The sequence below is a fragment of the Carassius carassius genome, chromosome 8 (genome assembly GCF_963082965.1).
Source record: "Carassius carassius chromosome 8, fCarCar2.1, whole genome shotgun sequence".
Lineage (NCBI taxonomy): Eukaryota > Metazoa > Chordata > Actinopteri > Cypriniformes > Cyprinidae > Carassius > Carassius carassius.
The window spans coordinates 21282907-21299439 of record NC_081762.1 but is presented as its reverse complement, the minus strand read 5'-3'; the positions used below and the strand labels follow the sequence as shown (position 1 = coordinate 21299439).

Below are 16533 nucleotides of genomic sequence, written 5' to 3'. Positions count from 1 at the left end.
TCATTAATCTGTTGGAATTTTTTTTCTGAAAATGACGTAAGAAATCCATCTACATCACTGTACAATAATCTAGGCGTATTCGTTTATGCAAATTCAAGAACTAGTTATTGTAAGACAGATTCAGCCTTTATGTAAATGACTGTCACGCTGTTATGCTTAAAGTGTGGGTTCAAATTTAACATTCATTTAAACGATCATTTATAGAACCACAAGTGATATATCTATGACAAAAATACAAAATACAAAACATTTTACTTTTTTTTTTTTGTGTGTCTTGAAATATTTGACTAGGTAAACTATGAATTCATTTAAAACGATCTCTTTTAAAATGGAAAAAAGTGAGACCCGTGAACGCGCACTTCCGTCACAGTGCACTTTAACCTCTCAACAACTTCCTTTGATACAAAGACGAAATGGCAGCCTCCTTAAAACGCATTTAAATAATTATCTGCCGCACATTTCCCGTCATTTTACATCGAAATATTCAAGCACATGTTGGTTGGTTGCAGACAAAATATTTTAACTGATGTTTATATATCCTGTATAAGAAAACATGCATCTTGTTGTCCACTAATTTCGCGTGCAAACATCCTCAACATAAAGGACACATTACTCGTTTTGTTTTGCAGAGAATCTGTGATTGTAAAATAACTGCTCCAGTGCTGCGTCTGAATGTTCGTGCTTTATCATCTTCATCATCTGCTGATGACACAGATGTGCTGTCTAGATATTCAGACAGACCATGGGAATATATAGAAAGTGAAGGTAAATATGATTGATTAGATGATTGAGTTGATTGCATGAGTGTAATGTTGCTCAAATCTCTGTTTAGAGTACAATGAGCGCTATGGATCAAAGCCTGTGTGGTCTAACTAAAGGAGGAACCATAAGGGGGGCGTCCCTCCTCAAAACACAAGAAAGACCTGTATCGTAAGTAGGACACATTTTTCTAGAATTTTAATTGATTGTTCAGATGATTTTATTTCCTCAGTCCATTAAATCTGTGTCTTGTCATAGAGAGGTGATAATATATGCGGCAACCCGTGTCCCATCTGTCGTGATCCAAACACCATTGTCCATAACAAGGTCTGTTTTTTTGATTCTGACATTTATTTTATTGTGTGAGGACCGTGTGTTTGCTTTAATATACGTTTTTCTCTGCAGAATGTGAACCTGTTGCAGCAGTTCATTAGTCCTCAAACAGGAATAGTGTATGAATCCACTCGAACCGGTGATTCATTTCTTTACATTGAATACATTCAAGAGTCACATTTCTGGTACGATCATAATCTGATTAGCTCTTTTCACCTTTGTTTCTTCAGGTGTTTGTATGAAACAACAGAAACTACTTAACAAGGCCATTGAAACTGCTAGAGATTAAGTTAAACGGACACTTTTTTTATTGGTATTAGTGCTAATGTGCACAAACATCCTTCTATAAAAGAAAGATCAAACTCGTTATATGGTGCTCATGTGCTTAATGTAATGTTCTTTTTCTCCTTCTTTGGTTTAAGGCTTACTTTCTGCCCAGCTACCTCATGTTGATTACTCTAAAGAGGACTACTCAAACACTCATGGTGCTGTAGCACTGACTCCTGCCCCATCTTCTCTCCACTCTGGAGAACTGTGGTATGAAAGTATAAAACCAGATGAGCGAGAACTGGAAAGAGTGAAGTGGATCTTCAAAGACTACCTGAAACCAAACGTTTGAATCCTGTTGTAAAAGACCTTAGTCAGAGCAGATGCTGTGTATTTGACACGAGAGAGAGAGAGAGACAGTTAGGGATAGACTTCCACAATGGCAGGTCCTTCATTTTAAAACTCATTTATAGCGTTATGTCTACTGTAAGCCTTTTTGGAAAAACATTTAATCAAATGAAAAATCTGTATTTTGTTAAACAGCAGAACTGATTAATCGCAGTGTACTTCTCTCCCTCACAAACTCATTTTAATTCCTATCAGAAATGACATATTGTGTTACCACGACTAAGCTCCATTTAAATCGGAAGTTTGATCCAAATGATGTTTCCATAACAGTACGTTCATGAGCATTTTCCTTTCATGTTGTTACATTTTGTCCAAGCATAATATATGAAATCTAATAAAGTTAACTGTTGCAAAAAAAGAAAATATATATTTTATTTGTTTTTCCCATTATATTTGGATGCATACTTTATATTCAAATCAAGTCCATCAATAGTTTATTTCATCATTCAAGACCGATGAGCTACAGGAAGAATCACTGTATGAACATTTACATAGGCTAAACAATTAGGAGCTGGTTTTGAATGTGAGCTTTAATGACCTGAACCCAAGCACTCATTCTACAAAGGCAGTTTAATACTAAATATATGCATCAGACTTCATTATCAAACTGCACCCTTTTAACCCCATCTGTTCACATTTGATGGTGACATTGTGTGTTTTATAGCATTGCATCACATGGATGATCAGAGCTGGTAATGATATGGCCAGAAGCTAAGCATAATACAAGAATGTCAGACATCATGACTAAAGAACAAGAGCTGTATATGCAGTACAAGTTGTCAGCAAGTAAAAATACAGATCTTGAATTGGTCTTCACCTGCTTTAAAAGTAAAAGACATGAAAAACCCATCCTGGTATTGTAGGGTTTGTGTATATCACCCTACACAATTCACATGCAGGTGCTCAGCAAAATCTGTCAATTTACCAAGAAGAATTTATTTTAGTACTGAGGCTTTAAAAATAAGCAATGCAGATGCAACCAAAAGCCCTTCAGTGATGTAGTTTGACACGCTTATGAATAGCAGCTGTTGTTCATTCTTTAGGCTTGTTGACCAGGATTTCTCCGAGAGCCTCCAGCACTTCTCTCTTGTAGTCTTCAAAGTCTCCATCGATATTGTTGATCGACTGGTCCTCAACCACCCACAGCTGGCACTGGGTCTCCGTGATCAGCCTGGCATCGTGGCTCACAATTATCACAGCTAAAAATATTTATAATAAAAGACTTTACCCCCTGGTTTCTACCAGTATCAATCATTGTATATAGTTTAAAAAACTTCTAGAACATCTGATTGCATTACATTTACACAAGATCATTCGGCACAACAAAAAAAGAAATGGAAAAAACATACCTCCTTTGTATTCATTGATGGCTTCTGACAATGCATCAATCGACTCAATGTCCAAGTTATTTGTAGGCTCATCCTGTACATTTGTATGGGGAAAAAAAATGTTATAAAATACTAATTTTAATTAAATTGAGACATTTAAAACCTTTACTCCTTACCAAAATGAGGACATCAGGTTGCCGACAAGCAAGTTCAGCAAATACCACTCTTGCTTTCTGACCACCTAAAAAATTCAGAGAAAAAAAAATTGTCAACGAAGGACAGATGACTTTGAAAACCAGGCATGAATGGATTCCTATAGTGCTAACCGGACAGTTTGGAGATCTGGATGGTGTGAGCATGGCTCTCTAAGCCGAATCGACCCAGGCACTTCCTGGCATCCTGGTACTGGAGGTTGAAGTTCCTCTGGAGGTACTCTGTGGGAGACTCCTCCATGTTCAGCTGATCAGCATACTGCTGGTTGAAGAAACCTACTTTCTACAGGCAAAGGCAGAAGAACGAACCAATTAGCCAAAGTCAGGTAAAGGTAAAACAAAAAGAATGATTTTAAACATCTCTCATACCAATCGATGGTTCTTCCTCATCTCTCCTTTTGTCTAAAATGAAAAAGCCTCATAATTAACGCCATGAAGGAAACAAATCAACAAACATCAGGGGAAAAAATTAGTGCACAAGGATTTTTATTAATATAAAATCTTTTTTTTTTTTTTTTTTTAGCAAATAGTAATACTTTATAAAGATAACTGGTACTTACAGGATTTAATTTTCCAGTCAAAAGCAGGAGCAGTGTACTTTTTCCAACTCCATTGGGCCCAACAATACATACTGAAACAGAGAAAATGATCAACATTCTCTTGTGTATATTTTTCACTATAATTAAACTACTAGTCATGATTTCTACAGATATCTGTGACTTACTTCTGGACTCCATGTCTATACCAAAGTCCACATTTCTGAACAGAGGCTTCTGGCTTTCATAACCAAAGTCAACACCTGGGATTAAGAAGGAGAAAAGAAACCAAGCTGGTCATCAACCACACAACAAGTCTGATACAAATAAAAAACGCCACTAAAAGCCTCACTGTGCAGGCCAAGAATCGGCGGTGAGAGCGGAGGAGGGTTGGGGAAGGTGAATTTGACCGTATATTCTCTCGGTTTCTTGAGGAGCTCTGTGGCCTCACGGCTCTCCTCCTCATGTTGGCTCTTCTTTCCCTTCTGCTGTTTCCTCGTCAGGACCTCTTTCGTCTGTTTCTCCTAGAAATGAATGATGGAGAATTAGTGGAAGGGTTTGAGAAGACTAGGACAGTGAAGAAATCGAGAAAAAAAGTCAAGGACTTACAGCTTGTTTCGTGGATTTTCCTCCAGCCTTCAGGTCTTTGAGCTTTTTCTCTTGTTTCTCGTACTGCTTCAGGAGTTCCTTCTGTTTCTGAACGTACATCTTCTTAAACGTCACTAAGAAACATCAAGCAAACATAAACTACAGTAAGATGATTAAATGTCTTTCATAAGATTTCTTCTGCGATGCTGTTCAGAGACTAAACTCACGGTAGTTGCCCCTGTAGTAGTAGAGTTTCTGGTTGTCCAGGTGAATGATATCTGTACAGACGTCATCTAAGAAACTCTGGTCATGGGACACAATTAGAAGCGTTTTCTTCCAGCTCTGTAAGTAGCTAAAGGAGAAAATATGAAATGGTGATTCATCAGAAGAATATAGCACAAAGGTGCGACACACAAGATTAAAAACACAGGAGCCTGACAATCTCGACCTCCACTTAATACAATCAAAACACACCACCAACTTGGAACATTTAAAAGGAGGCCATTTATAATTTGCATGAAATGTAAATACATCAACTACATGAGTTTGTTTCCTTAATAGCATTGCTTAAAGAAAAAGTAATTACTTGTTAAGCCAGATGACAGCGTTAAGGTCCAAGTGGTTTGTGGGCTCATCCAACATCAGCAGCGTGGGCTCCATGAACAGTGCTCTGGAAGAAGGACAACTTTTCTAATTTCTCATGTCAGAACAGATTTTATTTTACATTTACAAAATTAACTCATAAATTAATGCATCTCAATGTGCCCACCTAGCCAGGGACACTCTCATCCTCCAACCACCAGAGAACTTCTTAGTGGGTCTGTTCTGCATCTCTGGTGTAAAAGACAGACCAGCCAAGATCCTACGAGCTTTAGCCTCCGCCGCCGCGGCTCCAATCGCCCTCAACTCCTCATAAACCTGTGAATTACACACACACACACACACACAGTTATCCTCCTCTACTCCATGGATCAGTGTATTTAGAGGACCTCAGCGAGCTGCTCTCATCTGACCTTGTCCAGTCTCTCAGACACGCCGTCGTCTCCTTTCTCCAGCTGACTCTGTAGCTGGCGTTCCTCCTCCAGGAGCTTCAGTCTGCGCGTGTCGGCCTTCAGCACCGCCTGAACTGCAGGAGTGTTGTCCGCCACCACCTCTGAAGAGCGACACAGAGAGAGAAGTCCGGGATCCGTACAGCTGGATTTATAGCTAATTTAAGTGGTCCAAAATTTGGCTACATTCGCGATCAAAAGCCAAAAAAGCGAAGTATAATATCTGTGATAGCTAAACATGTTGCAAGAGAGGGGTCACCACCAACATGACAAAGAACTTTAATTTAATAGATCATTAAAGACATGATTCAAACACCAACGTTATTCTATTCCTAAATTACAACGATTTGTTGGTTTCATTCCTCAGACTTTGACGTGTGCAATCAATGTTGTGATCACATGGTACATCGGTGCAGAGTAAGATCACTCAGTTTGATTTGAACATTTAAATCAGCATTCACACTGTCACTGACCTAAAGAGAGTAGCTGTCTTTCATGAATGAAACAGCTTCACAGTCTTTTTAGCCACACGGTATCATTATTTCGTGTACAAACATACAAATCACAGAAGTACTGTGATAAAAGTTTAAGTTAAGATATAAACTGTGTGTGTGATGTGTATGGTAGCAAATAGAGTAAATTACCTTTTGAAAGTAATTTGACACTTCAAATGAAGATTTATTGACTACATTGTTATGCCTGTAGGTGGTGAAAAGGGGCTGTTAAAATGTATTTTGTCTTTGAATCATACAAGAGATTCGTTCAAGAAAGCAGATTCATCCAGTAATTCCAGTAAGTGCATCTTGAGTGAGACATTTAATCATTAATTCATAGATTTTGTGTGATTTTGTTTAGTTATCTAATGTATTTTCTTCAGAATCATGAGAGAACCACAACTTCCATTGAGGAAAAATAAAAATAAAAACATGTTTATTACAGCTACTAAAATTATAATACAAAAAAATAAACATTAAAGGGTTATTTCACCAAAAAATAAAAATCACCCCATAAATTACTCATCCTAAATGCATCCTAGGTGTATATGACTTTCTTTCAGACGAATCCAGTCAGTGTTATATTTAGCTTGTGCTCACAGCTGTAAACGAAAAAGTTCGGGGGGAATGACGTATGTAAGAAGAATGTCCGAGGATTTGGAGACTGGTTTCCTTTTGCTAAAGTAAGGAAATTTTGCTTCCTTTGCTCCTGTTAACAAACATTTGTTTGCACGAGACTAAACGGCGCATTTTTCTCACAAAAACACATCAATCCGAAACAGAAGGCCTTTTTCACCCCACGGAGCCATGTCAGACACTTTCTATTAAGAATGGGCGCTTTTTATTTCACTTCTTTTGGACTGAAGCACTTCAACACCCGCAGAGTGTCATTAAACTGCTTGAAAGACCAAATAATTTTTTTTAAATAACTCCGACTGTATTCGTCTGAAAGAAGAAAGTCTTATACACCTAGGATGACTTCAAGCAGAGCAATTTATGGGCTAATTTTCATTTTTGGGTGAACTAACCCTTTAACTGAAATAAATATAAAAAAAGTAAACGTATCTTATTTGATCTAGCTCAGTATAACCTGATGTACTAACATAACAAAAGGAAATTAAAATAAATCAAAACATATAAAAAAAGACATAAAAAATTACAAACACAACAAAATTACTAAAATATTAACTAAAATTAAAATAAATAAAACGTATATAAATAGAATTAATAAAACCTATAATAATATCTTGATTATACTAAGATATCACAGGGTTGTACTGTACCTTGCTCACAAAGCAGCACATCAATATTGGGAGGAATGCTTAGAGCTCTGTTGGCGATGTGCTTTAGTAGAGTGGTCTTCCCTTTCCTGATTCAAACAGGAGTATGGAAACAGGTATCATAACATTTCCAAACTGAACAAAATCTTATGTGCAATGTAGTAATGTTAAATTTAAACAATCAACACACCCATTTGGTCCAACCAGACCATATCGTCTCCCAGCAACAACCAGAAGGTCTGCGTTAACAAACAGCTCTTTACCATGGGCTGAAATGCTGAATCTTTCCAACTATAAACATAAAACAGAAATTAGTACATAGTACAAAATGTTTTCAAATGTCTCAATCATCTCCCAATCGTCTAACCTTGATGTCTGAAGCGTTTTCCAGCATGGCCTGTCGAGAGGACAGCTCAGCTTGAGAGATGGAGAAGTCTCCCTCGATGGCATCCTGAGCTCGTAAACTAGCCACCTGCCGCTCATACTCCTTCTGCACAGCACAAGAGGAAGTGTCTACAATCAGTGCTGTTATTGTCCACTAAAACTATTCTTTGGTTAGTAGAAAAAATATATATAAATGGCCAAAAGTTTTGGCAGTGATATACATTTTGTGTTTTACAAAGTTTGCTGCTTAAGCAGTTGTGGTGTTCATTCACATTGTTTCTGGATTATTGTGTAGACTGATCAGATGCATTTTAAATAATTGCATCAAAATGGCCTCACATGCGAGGAAATTGCTACAAAAAATATTGCACCTGAAAGAACCATTAACCGGATCACCAATAACTTCAAGGAGAGAGATTTGACTGCAGTGAAGAAGTCTTCAGGACGTCCCAGAGTGTCCAGCAAGCGTTAGTGTTTTTTCAAACAGGGCTGCGTTTCCCAAAAGCATAACAAGCATAAGTAGACCTCAAGAAACCATTGCCACATTATTACATTACATTGTTAATATATATAAACTTAATTATGAAAAAATGCATCACGGTTTCCACACAGTTATGAAGCAGCTATAATAATAAAATGTTTATTAATAATACTATATTAGAATGATTTCTGAAGGATCATGTGACACTGAAGACTGGAGTAATGATGCTGAAAATTCAGCTTTGATCTCTGATGCACTTTTAAATTACATTTCAAAATATATTAAAATAGAAAAGTTATTTTTAATTGTTATATTTCACAATACTGCGGCTTTTACTGCTTTTTTCTTCAAATAAGTGCAGCCTTGGTGAGCATGAGACTTAAAACACATATTACATCTTACTGTATCTTTTCTTTGTACTCTTTTGTAATATTACCAAACTTTTGTGTCCATATAATATTTATTTAAATTGGCTAGTCTGTGCAAGTAAATTTAAATTGGTTGTTAAAAGTTCAAATGGATTGTGTTATGTTCTGTAATTGCAGTTAATAAATCTGTCAGAAAAAAAAATGCTAAAGTTTCAACTTTAGCGGTACAACAGCCTGGCAGCCTTTTACAAAAATTAACAATGGTTTTATTAAAGTAACCACAGTATTTGTCGTAAAACTGCAGTAACCACAACTTTACCATGGTAATAATAATAATAATAATAATACATTTTAGTATTTATGTAAAACAATGTTTATTTTTCATTGAGGTAACCTCAAAGTTGCACCTTTGTATCTTATCTACCCTTCAAGCATGCATACTTGTATGGTACTAATATGCTCCCCTTTTAGGGGTACAGTTGCATCTTTGAGGTTACTGCCCCAGTAAAGGGCTAAAATACAATTATAGTATATTTTATTTCTGACAGTGTAAACAAAAAAGCAAGAGTGATAAAGAAGTGGCTCGAAGATCATTACATTGAAATTTTGGATCCGGGGCCAGGCTACTCCCCAGATCTCAATCCCATAGAGAACCTGTGGTCAGTCCTCAAAAGGCGAGTGGACAAGCAGAAGCCCACAAATTGTGATCAACTCCGAGAACTAATAAGGCAAGAATGTATCGCCATCAGTCAGGATTTGGCCCAGAAGCTAATACTCAGCATGCCAGAGTGAACCACAGAGGTTATGAAGGGTCAACACTGTAAATATTGACTGAAATATTTTGTATTGCCAATAAAAGCCTTTAAAACTTATAATATGCTTATCGTTGCTTTTCAGTATACCATAGAAATATGTGGAAAAATTATCTACAAATACTGAAGCAGCAAACTTTGCAAAACACAAAATTAATGTCACTGCTAGGGCTGGGCGATATATATAATGATATGATCATGCGCATGTAATTTGCATCTAATATATTGCGCATGCAATATATAAAAATAACACTTTTACAACATACATTAGAGTATTAAAAATTTGCATACGCTACCCTTTTCTTTTCCTTCTTCTTCTCTTTTTTAGTCAAGTTTACAGAGGAGTCATCCTTTTGTTTCTCTTTGGCCTGCTCAGCTGCGAGGACATCCTCGGCACTCTACGGGACACGAAGCAGAATATCAAGAAAATAAAGGACAAAGAGATAGAAAGTGGATGAATAAACACTTGGAAATTATGAATATTTGGAATACAAAAAGAGAAAGTTCTTGTACCATCATTGTGTCATTTCCATCACTATTTTCCTCCTCTTCATCATCATCATCACTAGGAGGAGGGCGAGCTGGCTTCCCTTTCTAAAAGTTAAAGAAAAGATTATGACAAACATATTTAACTTGGAACATTTTACTACGACTTTCTCTCTGTGAAATAAAAAAAAACACATTCTGAAGAAAGTACATTAAGCACATAAGCAAGTGTTGTTGGTTTTTTAAGTAAGGGAATTAATACTTGTATTACTCAAAAGTGACTTACAATGTTGCAATATATTAATATTTCAAATAAACACCGTTATTTTAAACTTTCTATTCATCAAAAAAAGTATCATGGAGTCTACAAAAACATTAAGCAGCACAACAGCTTTCAATAACATAATAATAAACTGACCTTGGGCTGTTCTTTCTTGCCTTTCTTCTGAGACTTCTCTGGTTCTTTCTCTTCAATTTCATCTTCCTCCTGTCAACATTAAGATGCTCTTTATGTTGCATACACTTGGACTTTTTACTGGCTTTTCAAAACAAATCGGATCCATCAAAACCTGAGTTACACACCTTAGGTGGTTTAGCAGCGACTTTCTTGCCCTTCTTCTCATCTTTCTTCTCCATCTCTTCATCTTTTTCATCCTCTGAGGCCTCCTGTGTTTGAGAGAAGAGAGTAAACCAAAGACCCTATAGAAAAAAATCAGAGCACCACTCGACAATCAGACATAGTGTTAGTAAGGCAGACAGGAATGTACAGAAAAGGGTTAGTTTCCGTGATGAGTGACGCACTTCCGTCATGCAGCAATAAAGAAAAAAACTGCAAGGTGGGAGAAAGACAGAAGATGTGAATTTGGAAGAAAAGTGAATAAGAAAATATAGAAACAATCCCATGTACCCACCTTCGTTAACTTAGGTTTAGCCTTATCTTTTTTCTTGCCCTTGGTTACCTTCTCAACTTCCTGAATCACATACATACACATTGATTACTGGAATGATTTGAAATGATATCCTGAATTAAGACGGATGACGGATGAGTGCCAATATTACATGATTCACTTCACTTTAACTAAACTTCACTTTTAATGACTGAAACAATGATTGCGCTGGCACTGATCTGGAAAAGAAGTGAATGAATGCAAATGGAATGAATTCCACTAGAAGAGAGAGAGAGAGAGAGAGGACACAAGGGACTGGCTGAAAAAGGGAATAAACAATATTAGAGTTGATATTATGAGTTATATGGTGTGTGATGCATATGTACAGTGGTCAGGTATATGAAATCTGATGATCCTGTAAAGATAATATCATGAGCAGCAATAGTACAGATAGCCATTTAAACTATTGAAACCATATACAAATATGAATTTAACAAACAATGTCTTGCATGCAATAGCAGTAGTTTAGCAGTTTATAGTAGTAATTGAAATGATTATTCTTATAAACTTTTAGAAAAACTATTGTACTCCATATAAGACTATTTTAAACAGCATTTTGGCAATTCAATTAGTTCCTAGTTGCTACGAATTCCTTTTAGGGCTTAATATTAATTACGTAGTATATTTGTACTTTTAAAATTTGTCATTTTAAAACTAACTACCGTATTTTCCGGACTATAAGTCGAACTTTTTTTTCATAGTTTAAAAAAAATATAAAAAAAATCGTAGGGCGATTCTGTGTCGTTTTTGAAAGCGATTTTGTGTAGCTTGTCGGTGAACTACGGCTCTGTGTAGTAAATGCCGCTCCACCTGAACCAGTGTTGCCAAATCCACGGTTGTTTTTCATGTCTGCGGGTTGAAGCGACCCCAATACCAATAACGTGATGTTTAGACCCTAAGATGCGAATTTTACCAAGGCAACCCTCCCAAAAAAATGTGTATTTTAACCCCGGGGCGCAATTTTTATCGGGGAACCTCGTGGAAACGCGCTTCGGCTAGTTTTGAGAAGCAAGTGGGCAGGATTTGTTTTGAAAACCTTGCAACCCTGATCTGAACGCACGTGCTGGAGATGTACTTCTAATCACAGGAGCGCCTTTATTGACGAGATGCGCATGAAAATCGCATTCGATTTTTTGCACAGCCCTACATAAAACTAAACATAAACGTGTATATAAGTCTATACATAGTAATTAAACCTGATACATAGTGAATGACAGTGAAACTGGAAGCACGTACCTTTGAGCTCTTCTTGCTTTGGGTCTTCTCATCAACATCATCATCATCATCATCATCATCACCTGCGTCTTCATCGTCGTCACTTTGCCCCTGACTCAGAGCAGCAAATATGTTGCCACCCTGAGAGAAAGAGGAGTACAGCATTAATAAGCTCTGTGGACTGGATCACATGACTTAAATTGCACAGTTCTATACACTGTGCAGCAGGAGGAAAATGATTCTGTCCACAAAGTGCATCCAAGTGAAGAGAGTATATAAAAGCAACTCACTTTGTTTTTCTTTCCTCCTTTGACTGGCGCAACTACTGCAAAATAAAAATAAACCACAATGTTAAATACGTGGTGTGATGTGTGACATACTGGCACAAACCAAGTTTATGACATTACCCTCTTCCTCTTCCTCCTCTTCATCACTGGGTTGAACTGACAGTTTCTTGAGGCGCTTCATGACCTCTGCCTCATCATCATCATCCTCATCGTCGTCTCCTGGTTTCCCCTTCCGCCTGTCTTTCTTCTTCTTCTGAGGCTAACAGCAAATGAAAAGGAAATTAAAAAACATAAAATATTTGACTGTAATTAAATGCACTTTAAATTTAATTTATATATTTAATTAAATAAATATACGTAACACTTCATTTTAAGGTTTCCATGTTACACGTTAAATGTACTATTATAATAACAATAAATTATGCATAATTACATGCAAGTAACCATATAGTAAGTAAGTACATGTAGTTAATTAGTACTCTGTACTGAAATGTATAATATATACACTGTAACAAGGACACCTTAAAATAAAGTGCAACCAAATATATTTTTTTAACTTTATATAATGTATTTATAAACATTGGAAATCATTAAAATAATGCACCTGTTTCCCCTGTGCCTCTTTCACTGGCGGCTGTTCTGCTTTTTCTGGTTTAGCATCTGATGTCAGCTCCTCGAAAAACTGTCAAGATTGAAATAAAAATGTAAAAATGCAGAAATATGTCAGACTCAGAAGTATTGGTTTTAAAATGTATTTATTATAATTTTTTGCAATTGTGTTTGGCGCTGATGGAGCTGGTTCAACTCAGGAAATAATATTCAACAAACATGAATTAAATATTAATAAGGGTAACTAGAAATAAAACATCATATAATGCTTAGATAAAAATAGTTTAGATTTTCTACCTTGAATCAACTCTTGATTTCAAGCATAATGATGTTTATGATGAAAGTTAACACAGATCACAGTCATATATTAACACAAATAAAAACTTACGGTCTTCTTCCCCCTCTTATCCTTCTTTCCTTTTTTGACATGTTTGTCTAAACAAAGAAAAATGATAATGTTAAGCATTTTTGTACTCACTCAAACTCCGCACGCGCATAAACTCGCTTCTGTCGCAGGCTAAGCAAAATATGACAATATAATAAATAAAGATAAGATATAATAAATAAAGATATAATATATAAAGAGTTGTCATCATTTAAACTTGTTCAATAATCATATTAATGTCGGTAGTATTAACAGACTGGTGTAACAGAAACGCAAAATCTTACCTGTTGTTTGTGGGTCATCACCCTCCCACTCAGCGACTTCTTTTGATTTTTTTGGCATTTTTCCGCTAAACCTTTTCTGTGCCAAGGAATGAAAACACGGTAAGTAATGAGACTCAGGGATGTATCACAACTCAGCTGACAACGCACACGAGCACACTGTAGCTCACTCAGGAAGATCACATGAGGCCCATCCACGCACTGCTAAAGACGCTCAAACGCCGGGAGCTCGGTTCGCGACAGCGCCACACCCTCACTCAGGCCGCCCGAGGTACTGCACTGATATGGAGTGAAAACAACGCCTTATATATACGCAAAATATTGAGGAAAATAAATTTGCTTTTTGGAAACAAAAATAAAGAATTGCAAAACATAAATGAAACAGCGCGAAAGCAATGATTTTGCAATACATATTTTCCATGGTCATATCTATTAATTTATCTGCAGCGCTGCTTTTATTTTGCGTGTCAATCTAGTTTGAGCTTGCAATACCGTTTTCCCTTTGCACTTGACTTTTCTGCACGTCTCTCTTTGTGGCACTGTTTTGACGTGGGGGTGGAGTCAAGGGATGGGGGAGTGTACAAAATGCCTCCCTGGAAGTGACGTCATCGGCCCGAGACACAGCTCACCGATCCAGGTCCTGTCATGATGAGCGAGACTTACGAGTGGATAATTTCTTTTTATTTAATAGCATTAAAACATTCATGTTTTCGTTTTATTTACTTTATTAACAAACCGGCTGTAGATGGTAATGTTTTCTCTTGGTTCATGTCAAATTAATTTTGATAAACAAGTTGCACCTGACTATAAGTCGCAGGACCAGCCAAACTATGAAAAAAAAGTGCAACTTTATTTATATAATATATCCAAGTGGATACTGCACACTGCTGGTGGTTGAGGAGAGACACACATGATTGTACAGCGCTTTGGGTGGACAACAATACACAATAAAGCTCTATATAAATGCATCATTCATTTATTCATTGATTCATATAGGCTAACCGTATATAATTGATAATTGTCATGATCCTGCCATCTTGTTCTTGATTTTTCTCTTGTCTTGCGGCAGAATCATGACAGGCCCATGTTTTCATGTGCAGCACATGACCATTTGTTTGGCCATGTGCTTGTGTTGTCTCGTCATGTAACCCCGCCCCTTTTGTGATCCTCGTTTTGTAATTATTAGCGCATCAGTTTCACCTGTTGTGTTCATTATTAGCCTCCCTTTATAAACCCCTTGTGTTTCTCTGTCCTGGGTCGGTTCATTGCCAACTGTCGTCACATGTTGTCAAGCTTTGTCACTGTCTATCTTAAATGATATCTTGCTGTGAGTATTTTGTCTGGAGTTCTGTTCAACGTATAATGTAAATTGTTTTGTTGTTAGTCACTGTTTAGTCATCGTCAAGTCTTAGTCAAGTCTTAGTCAAGGCTTTTGCCTTTTGTCTTGTTTTGCCCCCTCGTGGGTTTTGTTTTCTGTTTTTTTGTCTTCAATAAATCTTGTGAGAGCATTCTGTCTACTTTTGGGTTCATCAACCTCCATGCACATAACAGAATGAACCGACCCAGAAGGAACCCAGTAGACCGTATGTCCTCCCTGCTCCAGCGACAATCAGAGATCCGTGAACAATGCTGGTTGTCAGCCCCCACCGACAGAGAGAGGGTCAACCTTCCATTCTCGTCCCAGGGTGAGTGGATCCTGAGAAATTATGCCCAACTCTGGGATCGTTTCTCTCGGGAGGAGCCGCAGAGTCCCACCGTGTTGTCGCCACCAGCCAAGCTGCCCGTGATCCTGGAGGGTCCGGTCCTGGCTGCTGTTTCTCTAGGGGAACAGGCTCACTCCACTTCTTCCGAGGTCCCATCCACTCCTGTTGATCTTTGTGGCAAACGAGGGAGACGGACTTCATGGGATTCTCCGTCGGAGTCTTCCTCGACTGAGTCAGCGCTGTCTGAGACTGCCCTTCCAATGCAAGTCACAGATCCCGCTGAGCTTCTCCAACCGGCCACATGTCCGGCTATGACTTCCACACCCCGACCTAAGAGAAAGAGGAGAAAGGGAGCCTCTCGCCCTTCATCTCTGCCCGTCCCAGAGCCCGCTACTGCAAGCGCTGTGCCAGAGCCCGCTACTGCAAGCGCTGTGCCAGAGCCCGCTACTGCAAGCGCTGTGCCAGAGCCCGCTACTGCAAGCGCTGTGCCAGAGCCCGCTACTGCAAGCGCTGTGCCAGAGCCCGCTACTGCAAGCGCTGTGCCAGAGCCCGCTACTGCAAGCGCTGTCCCTGAACCCGCTACTGCAAGCGCTGTCCCTGAACCCGCTATTGAAGGCAGGGTTCCAGAGCCTGCTGTCGTGAGTACCGCAGCGAGAGTCGCGGCCGATTCAGCTGCTGAAGCTGTCTTGCGGGCTGTTTCAGCACATCAAGAGATGCCTGTCCTCGTCGCTGCTGACACATTGGGTGAATACCTAAAGCGTCTTGTCCAGATTCTTGAAGCCCCTGGCAAGTCAGTCATGTCTTGTCCTGAGTCCACTGATTCTAAGAGCACCGTGAGCGCCGTACCCCAGTCAGCTGCCGTGAGCGCCGTTCCCCAGTCAGCTGCAGACGATGATCCCCCCCCCGATTCAGAGATGGGGAGCGCTGTTACTGAGCCATCTTTGGGGAGCTCTATTCTTGCTTCTGCTGCACAGTCACCCGCAGTATCCCCTGTCTTGTCTCCTGTTGTGTCGCCTCCTGTCTCCCCTGTCAAGCTGCCTACTGTTTCCCACAAGTCATCCCCTCATGTGTCTGCAGCCAAGTTTCCCCGGATTCCCAGTCCTCAGTCCTCGTCCCAGAGATTCAAGACCCCCAGTCCTCCCATCCACCCTGGACTGCTCCCCAAGGACTTTGTGTTTCCCCCACCTCCTCTGCCTTGTTTATTGTTTTTGATTTTGCACCCTAACCCTGTGATTTTGTTTTTTCATGTTTGCCATTAGTGTTATTAGTCATGTTTTGTTGGTTTGTGTCCTTGTCACAGTCTGTTATGTCTCGTGTCTAG

The 16533-nt window shown here is 38.6% G+C and overlaps 1 protein-coding gene and 1 pseudogene across 2 annotated transcripts; one reads left to right on the top strand and one right to left on the bottom strand.

Annotated features, from left to right (window-relative positions):
• Window positions 1-533: 533 nt before the first annotated feature.
• LOC132144880 (small ribosomal subunit protein mS40-like) lies at window positions 534-1414 on the top strand (annotated as a pseudogene).
• A 758-nt stretch (window positions 1415-2172) lies between these two features.
• On the bottom strand, window positions 2173-13723 carry LOC132145529 (ATP-binding cassette sub-family F member 1-like). 2 transcript variants are annotated; one of them, XM_059556633.1, is made up of 27 exons: window positions 13513-13722; window positions 13232-13278; window positions 12839-12916; window positions 12355-12493; window positions 12238-12272; window positions 11969-12088; window positions 10697-10756; window positions 10368-10451; window positions 10204-10272; window positions 9813-9893; window positions 9596-9697; window positions 7622-7744; window positions 7445-7545; window positions 7258-7343; window positions 5445-5584; window positions 5201-5349; window positions 5018-5101; window positions 4659-4783; window positions 4453-4565; window positions 4196-4367; window positions 4032-4106; window positions 3868-3938; window positions 3677-3709; window positions 3422-3590; window positions 3272-3336; window positions 3117-3189; window positions 2173-2966 (listed from the first exon to the last, which is right to left on the bottom strand). In XM_059556633.1, the coding sequence occupies exons 1-27, from the start codon at window positions 13568-13570 to the stop codon at window positions 2800-2802; spliced, it is 2619 nt and encodes an 872-aa protein (XP_059412616.1). In that variant the 5' UTR covers window positions 13571-13722; the 3' UTR covers window positions 2173-2799. The 2 variants fall into 2 exon arrangements, with proteins under 2 accessions (XP_059412616.1, XP_059412617.1); XM_059556634.1 differs by lacking the exon at window positions 10697-10756 and having other exon boundaries at window positions 13513-13723.
• Window positions 13724-16533: the final 2810 nt, after the last annotated feature.